Source organism: Oncorhynchus mykiss, chromosome 10 (assembly GCF_013265735.2).
Source record: "Oncorhynchus mykiss isolate Arlee chromosome 10, USDA_OmykA_1.1, whole genome shotgun sequence".
In the NCBI taxonomy this organism is placed as follows: Eukaryota; Metazoa; Chordata; class Actinopteri; order Salmoniformes; family Salmonidae; genus Oncorhynchus; species Oncorhynchus mykiss.
In genome coordinates, this window is record NC_048574.1 from 2,356,445 (window position 1) to 2,381,014 (window position 24,570).

Below are 24,570 nucleotides of genomic sequence, written 5' to 3' on the forward strand. Positions count from 1 at the left end.
TGGGCAGCTGTCAATCATTTTGATATTCAAAAAATATGTATATATTTTTAGTTGTTGTAATTTTTACCCCCCTTTTCCTCCCCAATTTCGTGATTACGATCTTGTCTCATCTCTGCAACTCCCCAACGTGCTCGGGAGAGGAGTATGTCGAGTCATGCGTTCTCCGGAACATGACCAAACCGTACTTCTTAATAATATCACCTATCCGCTTAACCAGGAAGCTGCACCAATGTGTCGGAGGCACCGTTTAACTGACGACCGAAGTCAGCCTGCACTTTCCCAGCCAACCCAAGGAGTCGCTAGAGCCAAGTAAAGCCCCTCCGGCCAAACCCTCCCCTAACCCGGACGATGCTGGGCCAATTGGGACTGCTGGTCACGGCCGGTAATGACACAGCTTGGGATTGAACCCCAGGTTGTCGTGTTGAATAATATTCTACCGACACAACAGTGCCTTCAGAAAGTATTCAGAACTACTCATTTATTCCACGTTTTGTTACATTTACAGCCTTACATATATATATATTTTTTTTTATCCTCACAATACCCCATAATAACAAAGCGAAAACCGGTTTGGATAATTGTTTTGCACATTTATTAAAAATAAAAAACACATACCTTATTTACATAAGTATTCAGACCCTTTGCTATGAGACTTGAAATTCAGCTCAGGTGCATCCTGTTTCCATTGATCATCCTTGAGATGTTTCTATGACTTTAGATTCCAAGATGGCGTAGAAGTCTTGGCCTTGTCCCGTCCCGTGTATATATCATTTTCATCATACAGTGGGGAGAACAAGTGTTTGATACACTGTCGGTTTTGCAGGTTTTCCTACTTACAAAGCATTTAGAGGTCTGTCATTTCTATTATAGGTACACTTCAACTGTGAGAGACGGAATCTAAAACAAAAATACTGTAGTTCTTGACCAGGTTTGCACACACTGCAGCTGGTCTGCCGACCATTCGATGAGGTTTAAACTCTTCCGTCCCATGCCCATCTGCCCGCTGTCTGAATCGCTGTGTCTCCAGCTCGCCTAGCATGGTACTGAATTGGCTCCCTGACTCAGGTATTGCTACTCACTGGACCCTATGATCACTCGGATACACATGCCTCGCCCTAATGCCAGTATGCCTATTGCTGTTTTGGTTACTGATTATTATTAGTGCACTACATTGTCCATAGCTGTTTTTGTTAGTGATTGTCTTATTTCACTGTAGAGCCTCCAGCCCTGCCCAATATTCCTTGGATAGCCCTTTAATTCCACCCCCCACACATGCGTGACCTCACCTGGCTTAAATGGTGCCTCTAGAGACAAAACCTCTCTCATTGTCACTCAATGCCAAGGTTTACCTCCATTGTACTTATATCCTTCCATAGTCTAAACATTATGCCTTGAATTTTTCTCCCGTGGCGAGAATTCTGCTCTTTTTACTCTCTGTTCCGAGCGCACTAGACAACCAGTTCTTATAGCCTTTAGTCGTGTCCTTATCCTACTCCTCCTCTGTTCCTCTGGTAATGAAGAGGTTAATCCAGGCCCTGCAGCCCCCAGCACCACTTCTATTCCCCAGGCGCTCTCTTTTGTTGACTTCTGAAACTGTAAAAACCTTAGAAGCCACCTCCCTAAGTTTGTTTTATCGATTGCTTTAGCACACTCCATCAACCCGGATTTACTAGCCGTGTCTCAATCCTGCCTTAGGAAGGCCACCAAAAATCCTGAAATTTCCATCCCTAACTGTAACATTTTCCGACAAGATAGAACTGCCAAAGGGGGCGGAGTTGCAATCTGCTGCAGAGAGAGCCTGCAGAGTTCTGTCATACTATCCAGGTAGTGTCCAAACAGTTCGAGCTTTAACTTTCAAAAAAATTCACCTTTTCAGAAACAAGTCTCTCACCGTTGCTGCTTGTTATAGACTCCCTTCAGCCCCCAGCTGTGCCCTGGACACCATATGTGAATTGATCGCCCCCCATCTATTTACAGAGGTCGTACTGTTAGGTTACCTAAACTGGGACATGCTTAACACCCCGGCCGTCCTACAATCTAAGCTAGATGCCCTCAATCTCACACTGATAATCAAGGAACCTACCAGGTAGAACCCTAAATCCGTAACCATGGGCACCCTCTTAGATATCATCCTGACCAACTTGCCCTCTAAATACACCTCTGCTGTCTTCAACCAGGATCTCAGCGATCATTCATTGCCTGCGTGCATAATGGATCCACGGTCAAACGACCACCCCTCATCACTGTCAAACGCTCCCTAAAACACTTCAGCGAGCAGGCCTTTCTAATCGACCTGTCCCGGATATCCTGGAAGGATATTGACCTCATTCCATCAGTAGAAGATGCCTGGTTGCTCTTTAAAAGTGCTTTCCTCACCATCTTAAATAAGCATTCCACATTCAAAAAATTTAGAACTAAGAACAGATATAGCCCTTGGTTCACCCCAGACTTGACTGCCCTCAACCAGCACAAAAACATCCTGTGGCTTACTGCATTAGCATCAAATAGCCCCTGCGAGTCAGGAACCAATTTACTCAGTCAGTTAGGAACCAATATACCCACCACTGCGACCTGTATGCTCTCGTTGACTGGCCTTCACCACATATTTGTCACCAAACCCACAAGCTCCAGGTCATCTATAAGTCTCTGCTAGGTAAAGCCCCGCCTTATCTCAGCTGACTGGTCACCATAGCAACACCCACCTGTAGCATGCTCTCCAGCAGGTATATTTCACTGGTCACCATAGCAACACCCACCTGTAGCATGCTCTCCAGCAGGTATATCTCACTGGTCACCATAGTAACACCCACCTGTAGCACGTTCTCCAGCAGGTATATTTCACTGGTCTTTCCCAAAGGCCTTGGCCCCCTTTCCTTCCAGTTCTCTGCTGCCAATGACTGGAACGAATTGCAAAAATCACTGAAGCTGAAGACTTATATATCCCTCACTAACTTTAAGCATCAGCTGTCAGAGCAGCTAACCGATGACTGTACCTGTACACTGCCAATCTATAAATAGCCCATCCAACTACCTCATCCCCATATTGTTATTTATCTTCTTGCTCACTATCTCTACTTGCACATCATCATCTGCACATCTATCACTCCAGTGTTTAATTTGCTAAATTGTATTTATTATTATCCTCTATGGTGTATGTATTGCCTACCTCCCTACTCTTACCTCATTTACACACACTGTATATAGATTGTTCTATTGTGTTATTGACTGTATGTTTGTTTATGTGTAACTCTGTGCTGTTGTTTGTGTCACACTGCTTTGCTTTATCTTGGCCAGGTCGCAGTTGTAAATGAGAACTTGTTCTCAACTGGCCTACCTGGTTAAATAAAGGTGTTCTCAACTGGCCTACCTGGTTAAATGAAAGGTGTTCTCAACTGGCCTACCTGGTTAAATAAAGGTGTTCTCAACTGGCCAACCTGGTTAAATAAAGGTGAAATAAAAAAATACTTGATTGGAGTCCGTCCACCTGTGGTAAATTCAATTGATTGGACATGATTTGGAAATTCCCACACCTCTCTATATAAGGTCCTATAGTTGACAGTGCATATCAGAGCAAAAACCAAGCTATTAGGTTGAAGGGATTGTCCATAGTGCTCTGAGACAGGATTGTGTCGAGGCACAGAGTACTGAGTAAAGGGTCTGAATACTTATGTAAATGTGATAGATACATTTTTTTATATACTTTTGAAAAAAAATCTAAAAACCTGTTTTTCCTTTGTCTTCATGGGGTATGGTGTGCAGATTGATGAGGAAAATAAACTTAAATAGTAATTTTGTAACATTACAAAATGTGTAAAAAGCCAAAGGGGTCTGAAAACTTTCCGTATCCACTGTCCACAGGTAAAACAGCCTGGTTCAACTGATTTAGAGGCAGTGGAAATGTAGGGTTAACCCTAACCCTAACCCATGACCTCAATGACCTCTGACCCCTGTAGAACCTCCTAACCCTAAACCCTATCCCTAACCTTAACCCTAACCCTAAACCCTATCCCTAACCCTAACCCTAAACCCTATCCCTAACCTTAACCCTAACCCTAAACCCTATCCCTAACCCTAAACCCTATCCCCAACCCTAACCCTAAACCCTATCCCTAACCTTAACCCTTAACTTAACCACTCAGAATTAATACCTAAACTAAAGTTTTAGTTTCACTTTTGTGGAATTTGACTGAGAGCTAAGAACCCTAACCCTAACCCATGACCTCAATGACCTCTGACCCCTGTAGAACCTCCTAACCCTAAACCCTGTGACTGTCTGACTGGACAGCAGCTTAGCCCATGACCTCAATGACCTCTGACCCCTGTAGAACCTCCTGACCCTAAACCCTATCCCTAACCTTAACCCTAACCCTAAACCCTGTGACTGTCTGACTGGACAGCAGCTTAGCCCATGACCTCAATCACCCCCTTATCCACACCGTCTTCGTGGAACAATCGGTTTTAAATTCACTGCTTCACTGAGGACCCTAGATATAATTGTATTTGTGGGCTACTGAGATTAGGTCGTCATTCAAACATGACGTGACTTGTTCAGCACATTTTTACTCCTGAACTTATTTAGGCCATAACAACAAAGAGGTTGAATACTTGACTCAAGATATTTCAGATTTTAATTTTTTATAAATTTGGTAATGTTTAGAAAAATGTAATTCCACTTTGACATAATGAGGTATTGTGAGGAGGTCAGTCACAACAACTCTCAATGTTTTAAATTCAGGCTGTAACTCAACAAACTGTAGAAAATGTGAAGGGGTGTGAATACGTTCTGAAGAGCCTGAATGTCTCCCTAAGAGTTGATTCAGGTTGGTAGAATACGTTCTGAAGAGCCTGAATGTCTCCCTAAGAGTTGATTCAGGTTGGTAGAATACGTTCTGAAGAGCCTGAATGTCTCCCTAAGAGTTGATTCAGGTTGGTAGAATACGTTCTGAAGAGACTGAATGTCTCCCTAAGAGTTGATTCAGGTTGGTAGAATACGTTCTGAAGAGCCTGAATGTCTCCCTAAGAGTTGATTCAGGTTGGTAGAAAACATTCTGAAGAGACTGAATGTCTCCCTAAGAGTTGATTCAAGTTGGTTGAATCATATTCCAAATGATTCCCAGCTGTAATGGCTGCCAAAGGTGTTTCCACCAAGTAATACCTCAGGGGGGTGAAGACATATGCAATCAATTCATCTTCATTTTACATGTCTTAGAAATGTATAAAATGTTCACAACGTTTTATTTCTCTTTTGAAAATGTTTAGTAAGTTGTGTAGATCGATAGTAAAGAACAATCCCTTTTAGATGTAATTTGAAGACTGTGGAGGTTTCACCAGCGACGTGTGTTTACCTCCACTGGTGATGTAAGTTGGCCCCTCCCACACTGACCTGTCGTGGCGATGCAGTCAAATCCCACGAAGGCGTAGAAACAGGTGGCAGCGCCTGATAGGACACCGGTGAAGCCAAATGGCATGAACCCGCCCACTCCTAGACTCTCCGCCGACAGCAAGGGCTCTGTCATGCTGAGAGAAAGAGAGATCATTAAATACACACTAGTATACTCTGTGTGTGTGTGTGTGTGTGTGTGTGTGTGTGTGTGTGTGTGTGTGTGTGTGTGTGTGTGTGTGTGTGTGTGTGTGTGTGTGTGTGTGTGTGTGTGTGTGTGTTTACTTTTGGCTGGAGTTGTTGTGTAAGATGACATCAGGGTCCAGATGCCAGTTCTTCAGGGTTCCTTTGACCAGTCCAGAGACCACCATAAACAACAACACCAGGACGTTGATACACGTAAACACCTTGTTGACAACAGCTGACTCCTTCACTCCAAACGACAACAGACCTAGAGGGAGAGAACGTTTATAATAAGATAGGAAAAAGGGTAGAAAAGAGAGTTGAAGATTAGAGCTGAAAAGACGGGTGAAGGTGTGTGTGTGTGTGTGTGTGTGTGTGTGTGTGTGTGTGTGTGTGTGTGTGTGTGTGTGTGTGTGTGTGTGTGTGTGTGTGTGTGTGTGTGTGTACCTGTGAGGGTAATGATGATGAGCACAGCGAACATGTCAGGGTACTCTGCCAGTATCCCAGGTGCTTTCATGGTCATGTACTGTCTGCAGAACGCCTCTATATGTTTCCCTGTCAACTCATCAAACGTTGCGCTCCATGCCCGTGCTACACTGGAGGTACCTGGGGAGGGAGGGACAGACACAGAGACAAACAGAGAGACAGATAGAGGGAGAGACAGAGAGGGGGAGACAGAGAGGGAGAGACAGAGACAGATAGAGGGAGAGACAGAGACAGACAGAGGGAGAGACAGAGACAGATAGAGGGAGAGACAGATAGAGGGAGAGACAGAGACAGATAGAGGGAGAGACAGAGAGGGAGAGACAGAGAGGGAGAGACAGAGACAGAGACAAACAGAGAGACAGATAGAGGGAGAGACAGATAGAGGGAGAGACAGAGAGGGAGAGAGACAGAGACATATAGAGGGAGAGACAGAGAGGGAGAGACAGAGACAGATAGAGGGAGAGACAGATAGAGGGAGAGACAGAGACAGATAGAGGGAGAGACAGACAGACAAAGACAGATAGAGGTAGAGACAGAGACAAAGAGAGACGGAGACAGAGACAGATAGAGGGAGAGACAGATAGAGGGAGAGACAGAGACAGAGACAGGGAGAGACGGAGACAGAGACAGATAGAGGGAGAGACAGAGAGATGAAAAGAGAGTGAAATGTATGAACCAAACATTTGCATATAGAATTTATTTAAAGAACCAACTCAACCCCTAGCCCTTTCTAAACTACTTAACTCTCTACCCAACTCTCTACCCAACTCTCTACCCAACACTCTACCCAACTCTCTACCCAACACTCTACCCAACTCTCTACCCAAGTCTCTACCCAACTCTCTACCCAACACCCTACCAAACTCTCTACCCAACACTCTACCCAACTCTCTACCCAACTCTCTACCCAAGTCTCTACCCAACCGTCACCACATATGAAGCAAGTTAGTGATCTAACAATAAAAGCTCTGTCTTTACACTGAGTATACAAAGCGTTAGGAGCACCATGACATTGACTGACCAGGTGAATCCAGGTGAAATATATGATCCCTTATTGATAAATCCCCTTAAATCAGTGTAGATGAAAGGGAGGAGACGGGTTAAAGAAGGATTGTAAAGTCTTGATAGAATTTAAACATGGATGGTGTTAGTGTGCCATTCATAGGGTGAATGGGCAAGACTATAAAAGGGCCTTTGAACTGGGTATGGTAGTAGGTGCCAGGTGCACCGGTTTGTGTCAGGAACAACAACTCTGCTGGGCGTTTCATGTTCAACAGTTTCCTGTGTGTATCAAGAATGATCTACCTGACATGATGACTCCTTGCTGTCCCCAGTCCACCTGGCCGTGCTGCTGCTCCAGTTTCAACTGTTCTGCCTGTGATTATTATTATTTGACCATGCTGGTCATTTATGAACATTTGAACATCTTGGCCATGTTCTGTTATAATCTCCACCCGGCACAGCCAGAAGAGGACTGGCCACCCCACATAGCCTGGTTCATCTCTATGTTTCTTCCTAGGTTCTGGCCTTTCTAAGGAGTTTTTCCTAGCCACCGTGCTTCTACACCTGCATTGCTTGCTGTTTAGGGTTTTAGGCTGGGTTTCTGTACAGCACTTTGAGATATCAGCTGATGTACGAAGGGCTTTATAAATACATTTGATTTGAGTTTCATTGCCCAGCTTGTAGCTGATAAACATTTTCAAATCTGGTGAAAATAAAGGTGAAAATAAATGGACACAAAGCACCACAAATATTGAGATCAGCTTGATGCTTGACTTCCACATTCCTTCATACGGTGTCTGTGGTGCGCTTCATGCTGTTACGGGACGGGACGAAAACAGAGGACAAGTTTAGCCTCTTTCTTCAACACTCTTAGTTGTTGTGGAAATTAATCCGCTTTGTGTTTACTTTGTGCATGCAACAGCACCTTGATTAGTCTACCTTTTAATAATACCAATGTCTGCCTGTCTCACCGATAACGTAAGAAAGGATGAGGTTCCATCCCGTGATGAAGGCCCAGAGTTCTCCCACTGTGACGTAGCTGTACAGGTAGGCTGAGCCCGTCTTGGGGACGCGGGCCCCAAACTCAGCATAACACAGACCAGCCATCACAGAGGCCAGCGCTGCGATGAAGAAGGATAGGACAATGGCAGGACCTGGGGACAGGGAGAGGGTTGGGATGATCATCAGGTTTAGTCAAATCCAGTAAATATACTTCAGCTTCCAGAGTAATACCCCCACGTATTACCACTATATTACTAATATATTACTACTATATTACTAATATATTACCACTATATTACTACTAATATATTACTACTATATTACCAATATATTACTAATATATTACTACTATATTACTAATATATTACCACTATATTACTACTATAGTACTAATATATTACTACTATATTACTAATATATTACTACTATATTACTAATATATTACTACTATATCACTAATATATCACTAATATATTACTAATATATTACCACTATATTACTAATATATTGCTACTATATTGCTACTATATTACCACTATATTACTACTATATTACTAATATATTACTACTATATTACCACTATATTACTACTATATTACCACTATAGTACCACTATATTACTAATATATTACTACTATATTACTACTATATTACTAATATATTGCTACTATATTGCTAATATATTACCACTATATTACTACTATATTACTACTATATTACCACTATATTACTAATATATTACTACTATATTACTAATATATTACCACTATATTACTAATATATTACTACTATATTGCCACCATATTACTAATATATTACCACTATATTACTACTATATTACTAATATATTAACACTATATTACTACTATATTACCACTATATTACTACTATATTACCACTATATTACTAATATATAACTACTATATTACCACTATATTACTACTATATTACTAATATATTACTACTATATTACTAATATATTACTACTATATTACTAATATATTACTACTATATTACTAATATATTACCACTATATTACTAATATATTACTACTATATTGCCACCATATTACTAATATATTAACACTATATTACTACTATATTACCACTATATTACTACTATATTACCACTATATTACTAATATATAACTACTATATTACCACTATATTACTACTATATTACTAATATATTACTACTATATTACTAATATATCACTAATATATTACTAATATATTACCACTATATTACTAATATATTACTACTATATTGCCACTATATTACTAATATATTACCACTATATTACTACTATATTACTAATATATTAACACTATATTACTACTATATTACCACTATATTACTACTATATTACCACTATATTACTAATATATTACTACTATATTACTACTATATTACTAATATATTACTACTATATTACTACTATATCATTAATATATTACTACTATATTACTACTGTATTACCACTATATTACCACTATGTTACTACTTTATTACTAATATATTGCCACTATATTACTACTATATCACTACTATAGTACTACTATATTACCACTATATTACTACTATATTACCACTATATTACTACTATATTACCACTATATTACTAATATATTACTACTATATCACTAATATATCACTAATATATTACTAATATATTACCACTATATTACTAATATATTGCTACTATATTGCTACTATATTACCACTATATTACTACTATATCACTACTATAGTACTACTATATTACCACTATATTACTACTATATTACCACTATATTACTAATATATTACCACCATATTACTAGTATATTACTACTATATCACTAATATATCACTAATATATTACTAATATATTACCACTATATTACTAATATATTGCTACTATATTGCTACTATATTACCACTATATTACTACTATATTACTAATATATTACTACTATATTACCACTATATTACTACTATATTACCACTATAGTACCACTATATTACTAATATATTACTACTATATTACTACTATATTACTAATATATTGCTACTATATTGCTAATATATTACCACTATATTACTACTATATTACTACTATATTACCACTATATTACTAATATATTACTACTATATTACCACTATATTACTAATATATTACTACTATATTGCCACTATATTACTAATATATTACCACTATATTACTACTATATTACTAATATATTAACACTATATTACTACTATATTACCACTATATTACTACTATATTACCACTATATTACTAATATATTACCACTATATTACTACTATATTACTAATATATTACTACTATATTACTAATATATTACTACTATATTACTAATATATTACTACTATATTACTAATATATTACTACTATATTACTAATATATTACTACTATATCACTAATATATCACTAATATATTACTAATATATTACCACTATATTACTAATATATTACTACTATATTGCCACTATATTACTAATATATTACCACTATATTACTACTATATTACTAATATATTAACACTATATTACTACTATATTACCACTATATTACTACTATATTACCACTATATTACTAATATATTACTACTATATTACTACTATATTACTAATATATTACTACTATATTACTACTATATCACTAATATATTACTACTATATTACTACTGTATTACCACTATATTACCACTATATTACTACTATATTACTAATATATTGCCACTATATTACTACTATATCACTACTATAGTACTACTATATTACCACTATATTACTACTATATTACCACTCTATTACTACTATATTACCACTATATTACTAATATATTACCACTACATTACTAATATATTACCACCATATTACTAATATATTACTACTTTATCACTAATATATCACTAATATATTACTAATATATTACCACTATATTACTAATATATTGCTACTATATTGCTACTATATTACCACTATATTACTACTATATTACTACTATATTACTAATATATTACCACTATATTACTAATATATTACTACTATATTACTAATATATTAACACTATATTACTACTATATTACCACTATATTACTACTATATTACCACTATATTACTAATATATTACTACTATATTACCACTATATTACTACTATATTACTAATATATTACTACTATATTACTAATATATTACTACTATATTACTAATATATTACTACTATATTACTAATATATTACTACTATATTACTAATATATTACTACTATATCACTAATATATCACTAATATATTACTAATATATTACTACTATATTACTAATATATTACTACTATATTACTAATATATTACTACTATATTACTAATATATTACTACTATATCACTAATATATCACTACTATATTACTAATATATTACCACTATATTACTAATATATTACTACTATATTGCCACTATATTACTAATATATTACCACTATATTACTACTATATTACTAATATATTAACACTATATTACTACTATATTACCACTACATTACTACTATATTACCACTATATTACTAATATATTACTACTATACTACTACTATATTACTAATATATTACTACTATATTACTACTATATCACTAATATATTACTACTATATTACTACTGTATTACCACTATATTACCACTATATTTCTACTATATTACTAATATATTGCCACTATATTACTACTATATCACTACTATAGTACTACTATATTACCACTATATTACTACTATATTACCACTATATTACTACTATATTACCACTATATTACTAATATATTACCACTACATTACTAATATATTACCACCATATTACTAATATATTACTACTATATTACCACTATATTACTAATATATTACTACTATATTACTAATATATTACTACTATATTACTACTATATTACTAATATATTACTAATATATTACTACTATTTTACTACTATATTACTACCAATATATTACTACTATATTACTACTATATTATTAATATATTACTACTATATTACTACTATATTACTAGTATACTACTACAGTGCATTACCTGCATTTTCTCTGGCCACGGCTCCAGATAGTACTTAAATCCCAACTCCCAGAGTACCTCCCACCACCAAAATAGTACTACTATACTATTATTATACTAATACAGTACAACTGTACTACTATACTACACTATACTACCACCAGTACTACCACTATACTAATACATCACTACTACTACTGTGCCACACTATAATACTATTGCTATACTAATGCAGTACTACTTCTACTACACTATACTATTACTACTACTACTACTGCTATTACTACTACTACACTAACGCGGTACTACTACTACTATAATACTGCTACTATATTAATACAGTACTACTACTCCTATGATACTGCTACTATATTAATACAGTACTACCACTACTACTAACACTACTACTACACTAAATCACACTACCACTGCTACTACTACTACTACACTAATGCGGTACTACTGCTAATATAATATTACTATACTACTACTATATTAATACAGTATTGCTACCACTACTACTACTACTACTATACTAAACCACACTACCATTACTACTACTACTACTATACTAAACCACACTACCACTTCCACTACTATACTACACTACTACTACTACTACTGCTATACTAATACAGTATTACTACTACTATACAACATTATAACACTACCACTACTGTTACTATACTACACTACTACTACTACTATACTAAACCACACTACCACTACCACTACTGTTACTATACTACACTACTACTACTACTACTATACTAAACCACACTACCACTACTACTACTACTGCTATACTAAACCACACTACCACTACCGTTACTATACTACACTACTACTAGTACTATACTAAACCACACTACCACTACCGTTAATATACTACACTACCACTACTACTACTGCTATACTAATACAGTATTATTACTACTATACAACACTCTACCACCACTACTACAACTACTACTATTAGTACTACTACTACTATACTACTACTACACTAATACAGTACTACTACTACTACAATAAACCATACTACCACTACTACTACTACTCTACACCTAACCCTCAGCCCCTCCCATCTATCTCTGAAGACCATACAGTTTCTATTTGCCATATATTTTCCCACTGTGCTGTGATGTTTCACAAACGTTCTGAACCTTTCTATTCTAATAGTTTCTACAGATAGCAAAAAAAAAACATTTCATTTACAAAGTGTATTATTATGTTATTGATTTTCAAGAGTGTTATCTGCAGAGTTAGCTCCAGGTAAATATTACAATTATTCAGCCATTCCTGAACATCGATCCAAAAGCTAGCTACATAAGGACGGTACCAAAACAAATGATCTAATGATTCTGTCTCTTCACAGCGAAATCTACAGCGCTGGAAAGGTTGCATCCCACATATAGAGAAGTTTGGACACACCTACTCATTCCACAGTTTTTCTTTTTTGGTTACTACATGATTCCATATGTGTTATTTCATAGTTTTGATGTCTTCACCATTATTCTACAATGTAGAACCTGTATGGAACAGCTGTCAACCTGTATGGACCAGCTGTCAACCTGTATTGTACAGCTGTCAACCAGTATGGACCAGCTGTCAACCTGTATGGAACAGCTGTCAACCTGTATGGAACAGCTGTCAACCAGTATGGACCAGCTGTCAACCTGTATGGAACAGCTGTCAAACTGTATGGTACAACTGTCAACCTGTATGGTACAACTGTCAACCTGTATGGAACAACTGTCAACCTGTATGGTACAACTGTCAACCTGTATGGTACAACTGTCAACCTGTATGGAACCACTGTCAACCTGTATGGTACAACTGTCAACCTGTATGGAACAGCTGTCAACCTGTATGGAACAGCTGTCAACCTGTATGGAACAGCTGTCAACCTGTATGGAACAGCTGTCAACCTGTATAGAACAGCTGTCAACCTGTATGGAACAGCTGTCAACCTGTATGGAACAGCTGTCAACCTGTATTGTACAGCTGTCATCCAGTATGGACCAGCTGTCAACCTGTATGGAACAGCTGTCAACCAGTATGGACCAGCTGTCAACCTGTATGGAACAGCTGTCAACCTGTATGGAACAGCTGTCAACCTGTATGGAACAGCTGTCAACCTGTATTGTACAGCTGTCAACCAGTATGGACCAGCTGTCAACCTGTATGGAACAGCTGTCAACCTGTATGGACCAGCTGTCAACCTGTATGGAACAGCTGTCAACCTGTATGGAACAGCTGTCAACCTGTATGGAACAGCTGTCAACCTGTATGGACCAGCTGTCAACCTGTATGGAACAGCTGTCAACCTGTATGGACCAGCTGTCAACCTGTATGGAACAGCTGTCAACCTGTATGGAACAGCTGTCAACCTGTATGGACCAACTGTCAACCTGTATGGAACAGCTGTCAACCTGTATGGAACAGCTGTCAACCTGTATGGAACAGCTGTCAACCTGCATGGAACAGTTGTCAACCTGTATGGAACAGCTGTCAACCTGTATAGAACAGCTGTCAACCTGTATGGAACAGCTGTCAACCTGTATGGAACAGCTGTCAACCTGTATGGAACAGCTGTCAACCTGTATGGACCAGCTGTCAACCTGTATGGAACAGCTGTCAACCAGTATGGACCAGCTGTCAACCTGTATGGACCAGCTGTCAACCTGTATGGAACAGCTGTCAACCTGTATGGAACAGCTGTCAACCTGTATGGAACAGCTGTCAACCTGTATGGAACAGCTGTCAACCTGTATGGAACAGCTGTCAACCTGTATGGACCAGCTGTCAACCTGTATGGCACAGCTGTCAACCTGTATGGACCAGCTGTCAACCTGTATGGAACAGCTGTCAACCTGTATGGAACAGCTGTCAACCTGCATGGAACAGCTGTCAACCTGTATGGACCAGCTGTCAACCTGTATGGAACAGCTGTCAACCTGTATGGTATGGAACAGCTGTCAACCTGTATGGAACAGCTGTCAACCTGTATGGTATGGAACAGCTGTCAACCTGTATGGACCAGCTGTCAACCTGTATGGTATGGAACAGCTGTCAACCTGTATGGAACAGCTGTCAACCTGTATGGAACAGCTGTCAACCTGTACGGAACAGCCGTCAACCTGTATGGAACAGCTGTCAACCTGTATGGAACAGCTGTCAACCTGTATGGAACAGCTGTCAACCTGTATGGAACAGCTGTCAACCTGTATGGTATGGAACAGCTGTCAACCTGTATGGACCAGCTGTCAACCTGTATGGAACAGCTGTCAACCTGTATGGAACAGCTGTCAACCTGTATGGAACAGCTGTCAACCTGTATGGACCAACTGTCAACCTGTATGGAACAGCTGTCAACCTGTATGGCACAGCTGTCAACCTGTATGGAACAGCTGTCAACCTGTATGGAACAGCTGTCAACCTGTATGGAACAGCTGTCAACCAGTATGGAACAGCTGTCAACATGTATGGAACAGCTGTCAACCTGTATGGACCAGCTGTCAACCAGTATGGAACAGCTGTCAACATGTATGGAACAGCTGTCAAACTGTATGGAACAGCTGTCAACCTGTATGGACCAGCTGTCAACCAGTATGGAACAGCTGTCAACATGTATGGAACAGCTGTCAACATGTATGGAACAGCTGTCAACCTGTATGGACCAGCTGTCAACCAGTATGGAACAGCTGTCAACATGTATGGAACAGCTGTCAAACTGTATGGAACAACTGTCAACCTGTATGGACCAGCTGTCAACCAGTATGGAACAGCTGTCAACATGTATGGAACAGCTGTCAACATGTATGGAACAGCTGTCAACCTGTATGGACCAGCTGTCAACCAGTATGGAACAGCTGTCAACATGTATGGAACAGCTGTCAAACTGTATGGAACAACTGTCAACATGTATGGAACAGCTGTCAAACTGTATGGAACAACTGTCAACCTGTATGGAACAGCTGTCAACCAGTATGGAACAGCTGTCAACCAGTATGGAACAGCTGTCAACATGTATGGAACAGCTGTCAACTTGTATGGAACAGCTGTCAACCTGTATGGAACAGCTGTCAACCTGTATGGAACAGCTGTCAACTTGTATGGAACAGCTGTCAACTTGTATGGAACAGCTGTCAACCTGTATGGCACAACTGTCAACTTGTATGGAACAGCTGTCAACCTGTATGGACCAGCTGTCAACCAGTATGGAACAGCTGTCAACCTGTATGGCACAGCTGTCAACCTGTATGGTACAACTGTCAACTTGTATGGAACAGCTGTCAACCTGTATGGCACAACTGTCAACTTGTATGGAACAGCTGTCAACCTGTATGGAACAGCTGTCAACCAGTATGGAACAGCTGTCAACCTGTATGGAACAGCTGTCAACCTGTATGGACCAGCTGTCAACCTGTATGGACCAGCTGTCAACCTGTATGGAACAGCTGTCAACCTGTATGGACCAGCTGTCAACCAGTATGGAACAGCTGTCAACCTGTATGGAACAACTGTCAACCTGTATGGCACAACTGTCAACCTGTATGGAACAACTGTCAACTTGTATGGAACAACTGTCAACCTGTATGGCACAACTGTCAACCTGTATGGAACAACTGTCAACCTGTATGGAACAGCTGTCAACCTGTATGGCACAGCTGTCAACCTGTATGGCACAGCTGTCAACCTGTATGGCACAGCTGTCAACCTGTATGGAACAGCTGTCAACCTGTATGGAACAGCTGTCAACCTGTATGGCACAGCTGTCAACCTGTATGGAACAACTGTCAACCTGTATGGAACAGCTGTCAACCTGTATGGCACAGCTGTCAACCTGTATGGCACAGCTGTCAACCTGTATGGAACAGCTGTTTTTGGGTCCTTAAATTAAACTGTTATACTTTTTTATTCATCACAATTTTCTTTAGTCAATTTTGCTCTTTAATGCCGACAGACAAGTTCCTTACCTACTCCCACTTGCCTGTAATCCTGCAATCAGTTGGTTTTACTTTTCGATAGAGCAGATATTTCCATATATTTTGTTAGCTGCTTGTATGACATAAGTCCACCAATCCTATTGGTTATATCCTTTACATATTTATACATTATACAATAAGTTTTTTTTTTTGTCAATTAGTATATTTGAGTTGAACCACAATATTTGTGGTAATATTTGTTCTGTCTTTTCTGGTGGATTAAACTGAAATTGCAACCAACTTTCTATCGCTTGTTTTAAAAATTGCGATATTTGGAGCTGTTTTTATTTTAAAATAATTCAAAGTGAGAGGTTGTTATCTGAATAAAGGGAAAACATGGGGTAAGCCATTCTTACTAATCTGCTACAGATCCAGTCGGATTAAAGAATATTTTTTTGTAAGACTGAAGCCTTTAGTGAGAGGTCCAATGCTTTAATATTGAATCATTTCTGCCCTCCGAATTCGTATTCAGGTATTCTGTTTAATTTTGTCTGGCTTGCTGTTCCAAATAAAGTGGAATATTCTTTGCTCATAAAATTATTAAAACTAATCGTTAGGTGTAGGCTGGGCCATAAGTAAATAGGTTAACTGTGACATGACTATAGAATTAATCAGGGTGATTTTTTTCCACAAATAGACAGGTGTTGTCCTTTCCACGGTAGCAAGATTTGATCTAATTTGGCTAACTTTCTATTAAAATATATTGTAGTGAGATTATTTATTTATTTTTGGATATGAATACTGAGTTTGTCCACTTGTATTTTTTTGTGAATCAATATGTAATATGATACAATATATACTTATATATATATATAAGTAATATATACTTTGGGTTGTAATCCAGAGAGGTTAGATGTCACGCCCTGACCATAGTTTACTTTGTATTTTCTATGTTTTGATTGGTCAGGGTGTGATCTGAGTGGGCATTCTATGTTTCATGTCTTGTTTGTCTATTTCTATGTTCAGCCTGATATGGTTCTCAGTCAGAGGCAGGTGTTCGTCATTGTCTCTGATTGGGAACCATATTTAGGTAGCCTGGGGTTCACTGTGTGTTTGTGGGTGATTGTTCCTGTCTATGTGTTTTTCACCAGATAGGCTGTTTTAGGTTTTCGTTACGTTCATCACGTTCTTTATTTTGTAGTGTTTGCATTGATTCGTGTTTTACGTTTGTTCATTAAAACATGGATCGCAATCTACACGCTGCATTTTGGTCCGATCCTTGTTCTACCTCTTCATCAGAGGAGGAGATAGAAGAAAACCGTTACAGAATCACCCACCACAAAAGGACCAAGCAGCGTGTCAACAGGCAGGAGCAGCGCGAGGAGAAGCGCAATAAGGATTTCTGGACATGGGAGGAAATCCTCGACGGGAGAGGACCCTGGGCTAAACCAGGGGAGTGTAGCCGCACTAAGGTGCAGCGGGAGAAGAAACAACAGGAACAGCCCAAGGAGGAGTACAGTATGGAGTATACTACTTGGGAGGAGATCGACAGGTGGGCGGCCGACCCAGGGAGAGTGCCGGAGCCCGCCTGGGATTCGCTGGAGCAGTGCGAGGAAGGTTACCGTAGAATGGAGGCGGTGAAAGCAGAGAGGCGCTGGTATGAGAAGGCAGCACGGCGACGCGGAAGGAAGCCCGAGAGGCAGCCCCAAAAATTTCTTGGGGGGGGGCTAACAGGGAGTATGGCTATGCCAGGTAGGAGACCTGGGCAGACTCCCTGTGCTTACCGGGGGGCTAGAGAGACCGGACAGGCACCGTGTTATGCAGTGGTGCGCACGGTGTCTCCAGTGCGGGTGCATAGCCCGGTGCGGTATATTCCAGCTCCGCGTGTCGGCCGGGCTAGATTGAGCGTCGAGCCTAATGCCATGAAGCCGGCTCTACGCAGCTGGTCCCCAGTGCGTCTCCTTGGGCCGGTTTACATGGCACCAGCCTTGCGCTCGGTTTCTCCGGTTCGCCTGCATAGTCCAGTGCGGGCTATTCCACCTCGCCGCACTGGTAGGGCGACCGTGAGCATTCAACCAGGTAAGGTTGGGCAGGCTCGGTGCTCAAGAGCTCCAGTGCGCCTGCACGGTCCGGTTTTTCCAGTACCACCTCCACACCCCAGCCCTCCGGTAGCAGCTCCCCGCACCAGGCTTCCTGTGCGTGTCCTCGGCCCAGTACCACCAGTGCCAGCACCACGCATCAGGCCTACAGTGCGCCTCGCCTGTCCAGCGCTGCCAGAGCCTCCCTTCTCTTCAGCGCTGTCGGAGTCTCCCGCCTGTTTAGCGCTGTTAGAGCCTGCCTTCTCTACAGCGCTGCCGGAGTCTCCCGCCTGTTCAGAACTGCCAGTTAGCATAGAGCTGCCAGTTAGCATAGAGCTGCCAGTTAGCATAGAGCTGCCAGTTAGCATAGAGCTGCCAGTTAGCATAGAGCTGCCAGTTAGCTTAGAGCTGCCAGTTAGCAAGGAGCTGCCAGTCTGCAAGGAGCTGCCAGTCTGCAAGGAGCTGCCAGTCTGCATAGAGCTGCCAGTCTGCATGGAGCTGCCAGTCTGCAAGGAGCCGCCAGAGCTGCCAGTCTGCAGGATGCCGCCAAAGCTGCCAGTCTGCAAGGAGCCGCCAGAGCTGCCAGTCTGCAAGGAGCCGCCAGAGCTGCCAGTCTGCAAGGAGCCGCCAGGGCCGCCAGTCAGCATGGAGCAGCCAGGGCCGCCAGTCAGCATGGAGCAGCCAGGGCCGCCAGTCAGCATGGAGCAGCCAGGGCCGCCAGTCAGCATGGAGCAGCCAGGTCCGCCAGTCAGCATGGAGCAGCCAGTCAGCATGGAGCAGCCAGTCAGCATGGAGCAGCCAGAGCAGCCAGTCAGCATGGAGCAGCCAGAGCTGCCAGTCAGCATGGAGCAGCCAGTCAGCATGGAGCAGCCAGAGCTGACAGTCAGCATGGAGCAGCCAGTCAGCATGGAGCAGCCAGAGCTACCAGTCATCATGGAGCAGCCAGAGCAGTCTGCCAGCATGGAGCAGCCAGAGCTGTCAGTCAGCATGGAGCAGCCAGAGCAGCCAGTCTGTGTCGACCAGTCTCTTCCAGATCTGCCAGTCGTCCAGACTCTTCCAGATCTGCCAGTCGACCAGACTCTTCCAGATCTGCCAGTCGACCAGACTCTTCCAGATCTGCCAGTCGACCAGACTCTTCCAGATCTGCCCGTCGTCCAGACTCTTCCAGATCTGCCAGTCGTCCAGACTCTTCCAGATCTGCCAGTCGTCCAGACTCTTCCAGATCTGCCAGTCGTCCAGACTCTTCCAGATCTGCCAGTCGTCCAGACTCTTCCAGATCTGCCAGTCGTCCAGACTCTTCCAGATCTGCCAGTCGTCCAGACTCTTCCAGATCTGCCAGTCGTCCAGACTCTTCCAGATCTGCCAGTCGGCCAGATTCTCCCAGATCTGCCAGTCGGCCAGATTCTCCCAGATCTGCCAGTCGGCCAGATTCTCCCAGATCTGCCAGTCGGCCAGATTCTCCCAGATCTGCCAGTCGTCCAGATTCTCCCAGAACCGCCAGCCGTCCAGATTCTCCCAGAACCGCCAGCCAGCCAGGATCTGCCGGATCTAACCACCTGCCTGAGCTTCTTCTCAGTGCTGAGCTTCTTCTCAGTGCTGAGCTTCCTCTCAGGGCTGAGCTACCCATCTGTCCCGAGTTACCTCTGTCCCGAGCTGTCCCTCTGTCCCATGTTATCATTGTGGTGGATAACCTATTTAGGGACGTTTAGGAGGGGGATTAAAACTGTCATGGAGTGGGGTCCACGTCCAGCGCCAGAGCCGCCACCGCGGACAGATGCCCACCCAGACCCTCCCCTATAGGTTCAGGTTTTGCGGCCGGAGTCCGCACCTTGGGGGGGGGGGTACTGTCACGCCCTGACCATAGTTTACTTTGTATTTTCTATGTTTTGATTGGTCAGGGTGTGATCTGAGTGGGCATTCTATGTTTCATGTCTTGTTTGTCTATTTCTATGTTCAGCCTGATATGGTTCTCAGTCAGAGGCAGGTGTTCGTCATTGTCTCTGATTGGGAACCATATTTAGGTAGCCTGGGGTTCACTGTGTGTTTGTGGGTGATTGTTCCTGTCTATGTGTTTTTCACCAGATAGGCTGTTTTAGGTTTTCGTTACGTTCATCACGTTCTTTATTTTGTAGTGTTTGCATTGATTCGTGTTTTACGTTTGTTCATTAAAACATGGATCGCAATCTACACGCTGCATTTTGGTCCGACTCTCCTTCTCACGAAGAAAACCGTTACATTAGAAAAATTATCTAGATCCTCTATGAGGCTGTGGAGGGATCCAAAATGAGGATTTAAGGGAAAATATCAATCGTCAACACCTTTGTTTTTAAGCCCATTGATGCTACTGTTGGATCTAATTTAACAGCTGACATTTTGATGGCCATGGTAAATAAATATGCTAAAAGTGAAAAACCTTGTTTTTACTCCTCTTGACAGTTTAATACTGTACATAACTTTACCCCATTGTGTAAGAGATTCTCCAAAATCAAAGTATTCCAGGCAATTACGTATATATAGAAACTCCAGTCCTACTTTATTAAAGGCCTTTTCAAAGTCATCTATGAACACCAGGCCTAGTTTCACAGATTGTTCATAGTGTTCTATTGTTTCCAATAATTTGATTGAACCTATATTTAACTAGACAAGTTAAGAACAAATTCTTATTTACAATGACAGCCTACCGGAGAACAATGGGTTAACTGCCTTGTTCAGGGGTAGAACGACAGATTTTTACCTTGTCAACTCGGGGATTCGATTTAGCAACCTTTCAGTTACTGGCCCAATGCTCTAACCACTAAGCTACCTGCTGATTACTGGCCCAATGCTCTAACCACTAGTCTACCTGCTGATTACTGGCCCAATGCTCTAACCACTAGTCTACCTGCTGATTACTGGCCCAATGCTCTAACAACTAGTCTACCTGCTGATTACTGGCCCAATGCTCTAACCACTAGTCTACCTGCTGATTACTGGCCCAATGCTCTAACCACTAGGCTACCTGCTGATTACTGGCCCAATGCTCTAACCACTAGGCTACCTGCTGATTACTGGCCCAATGCTCTAACCACTAGGCTACCTGCTGATTACTGGCCCAATGCTCTAACCACTAGGCTATCTGCTGATTACTGGCCCAATGCTCTAACCACTAGGCTACCTGCTGACTACTGGCCCAATGCTCTAACCACTAGGCTACCTGCTGATTACTGGCCCAATGCTCTAACCACTAGGCTACCTGCTGATTACTGGCCCAATGCTCTAACCACTAAGCTACGCTGCTGGTTACTGGCCCAACGCTCTAACCACTAGGCTACCTGCTGATTACTGGCCCAATGCTCTAACCACTAGGCTACCTGCTGGTTACTGGCCCAACACTCTAACCACTAGGCTACCTGCTGGTTACTGGCCCAATGCTCTAACCACTAGGCTACCACCCCACTTATATTATCTCCAATGTATCGTCCATGTCTGATTAGGATACATAATATCTGACAATACCTTTTTAATTCAATGTTTTCTACATTTTGCAAGAATATTTGCATCACTACACTGATGTGTAAGGGGTCCCCAGTTGTTTTTAAATGGACTGGATCTGTATATGTACCACTTGGGTCCTGTTACTGTTCTTCTTGCTGAGTATCTGATAGTCTGCCATTTTATAGGAGTGGTTAAAACATGAGTACATTAAAACAAGGTTTGGTCAACTGCTATGACATCCAGCCCTGGAGTTTTCCAGGACTTAACAATTTTAATTGCATCAAGAAGTACCTCTGTATTTTGGCTTTCACATGAGTCTTTCTCTACAGATGTTCATTTGACATTATTAATAGAACAAACAAATCTTTCCAATTACTCTATGTTGTTGTCTTAGGTTTCTCTTTATGAAGTGGTGTGTTGTCTCTTGTCGTGATGTGTGTTTTGTTCTACTTACTTCACCTCAGTTGTACTCCATCTAGCTATTAAAAAATACAAACTTGATTATCTTAATTTATTCCCACAATTGACAAATAATACGCATAATAATATAAGCCCTTCAATGAAGGATTGTTACCCGTATACTACCACTATACTACTATACTACTACTATTTTACTACTACTATACTACTGCTATACTAATATTATACTACCACTATACTACTCCACACTGCTACAGTATTACTACTATTATACTACCACCATACATACTACTACTATTTTACTACAACTATACTACTGCCATACTAATAATGTACTACTACTATACCACTCCACACTGCTACAGTACTACCACTATTATACTACCACTATACTACTATACTACTACTATTGTACTCCTACTATACTACTGCTATACTAGGACTATACTACTACAGTACTATTACTATTATACTACCACTATGCTACTCTACACCACTACAATTACACTACCACTATACTACTCTACACTACTACAGCACTACTACTATTATACTACTACTATACTACTACTATTATACTACCACTATACTACTACTATTATACTACCACCATACTACCACTATACTACCATTATACTACCACTATAATACTACTATTATACTACTACTAATATTCTAACACAATACTACTACTGTTATACTACCACTACACTACATATTTTATACTACCACTATACTACCGATATTATACTACCACTATATTAATATTATTATACTACCACCATACCACTACTATTACACTACCACCATACTACTACTATTATACTACGACTATACTACCACTATTCTACTACTCTTATACTACCACTATACTACTAATATTATACTACCACTATACTACTACTATTATACTGCCACTATACTACTACTATTATACTACTACTATTGTACAACCACTATACTACGACTATTATATTACTACTATGATACTACCACTATACTGCTACTATTATACTACCACTATGCTACTACTATTATACTACTACTATTATACTACCACTATACTACTGCTATTATACTACTACTATTATACTACCACTATACTACTGCTATTATACTACTACTATTATACTACCACTATACTACTACTATTATACTACCGCTATACTACTACTATTATACTACTACTATTATACTACCGCTGTACTACTACTATTATACTACTACTATACTACTACTATTATACTACTACTATTATACTACTATTATACTACTATTGTACTACTACTATTATGATACCACTATACTACATATTTTGTACTACCACTATACTGCCGATATTATACTACCACTATACTACTACTATTATACTACAACTATACTACTACTATTATACTACTACTATTATACTACAACTATAATACTACTATTATACTACTACTATGCTACCGCTATACTACTACTATTATACTATCGCCATACTACTGCTATTATACTACCACTATACTACTACTATTATAATACTACTATTATACTACCACTATACTACTACCAT

At 40.2% G+C, this 24,570-nt stretch overlaps 1 protein-coding gene across 2 annotated transcripts in view; it reads right to left on the minus strand.

Annotated features, from left to right (window-relative positions):
• LOC110533230 (high affinity cationic amino acid transporter 1) overlaps nt 1–24,570 on the minus strand; it is an 87,453-nt gene that overhangs the window by 47,901 nt on the left and 14,982 nt on the right. For both annotated transcript variants that reach the window (XM_036989485.1, XM_036989484.1), the window contains exons 3-6: nt 8,023–8,205; nt 6,011–6,169; nt 5,666–5,831; nt 5,384–5,517 (exon numbers count right to left, since the gene is read on the minus strand). In XM_036989485.1, coding sequence (XP_036845380.1) covers nt 5,384–5,517; nt 5,666–5,831; nt 6,011–6,169; nt 8,023–8,205 — 642 coding nt within the window. The remainder of the gene's footprint in view (nt 1–5,383; nt 5,518–5,665; nt 5,832–6,010; nt 6,170–8,022; nt 8,206–24,570) is intronic.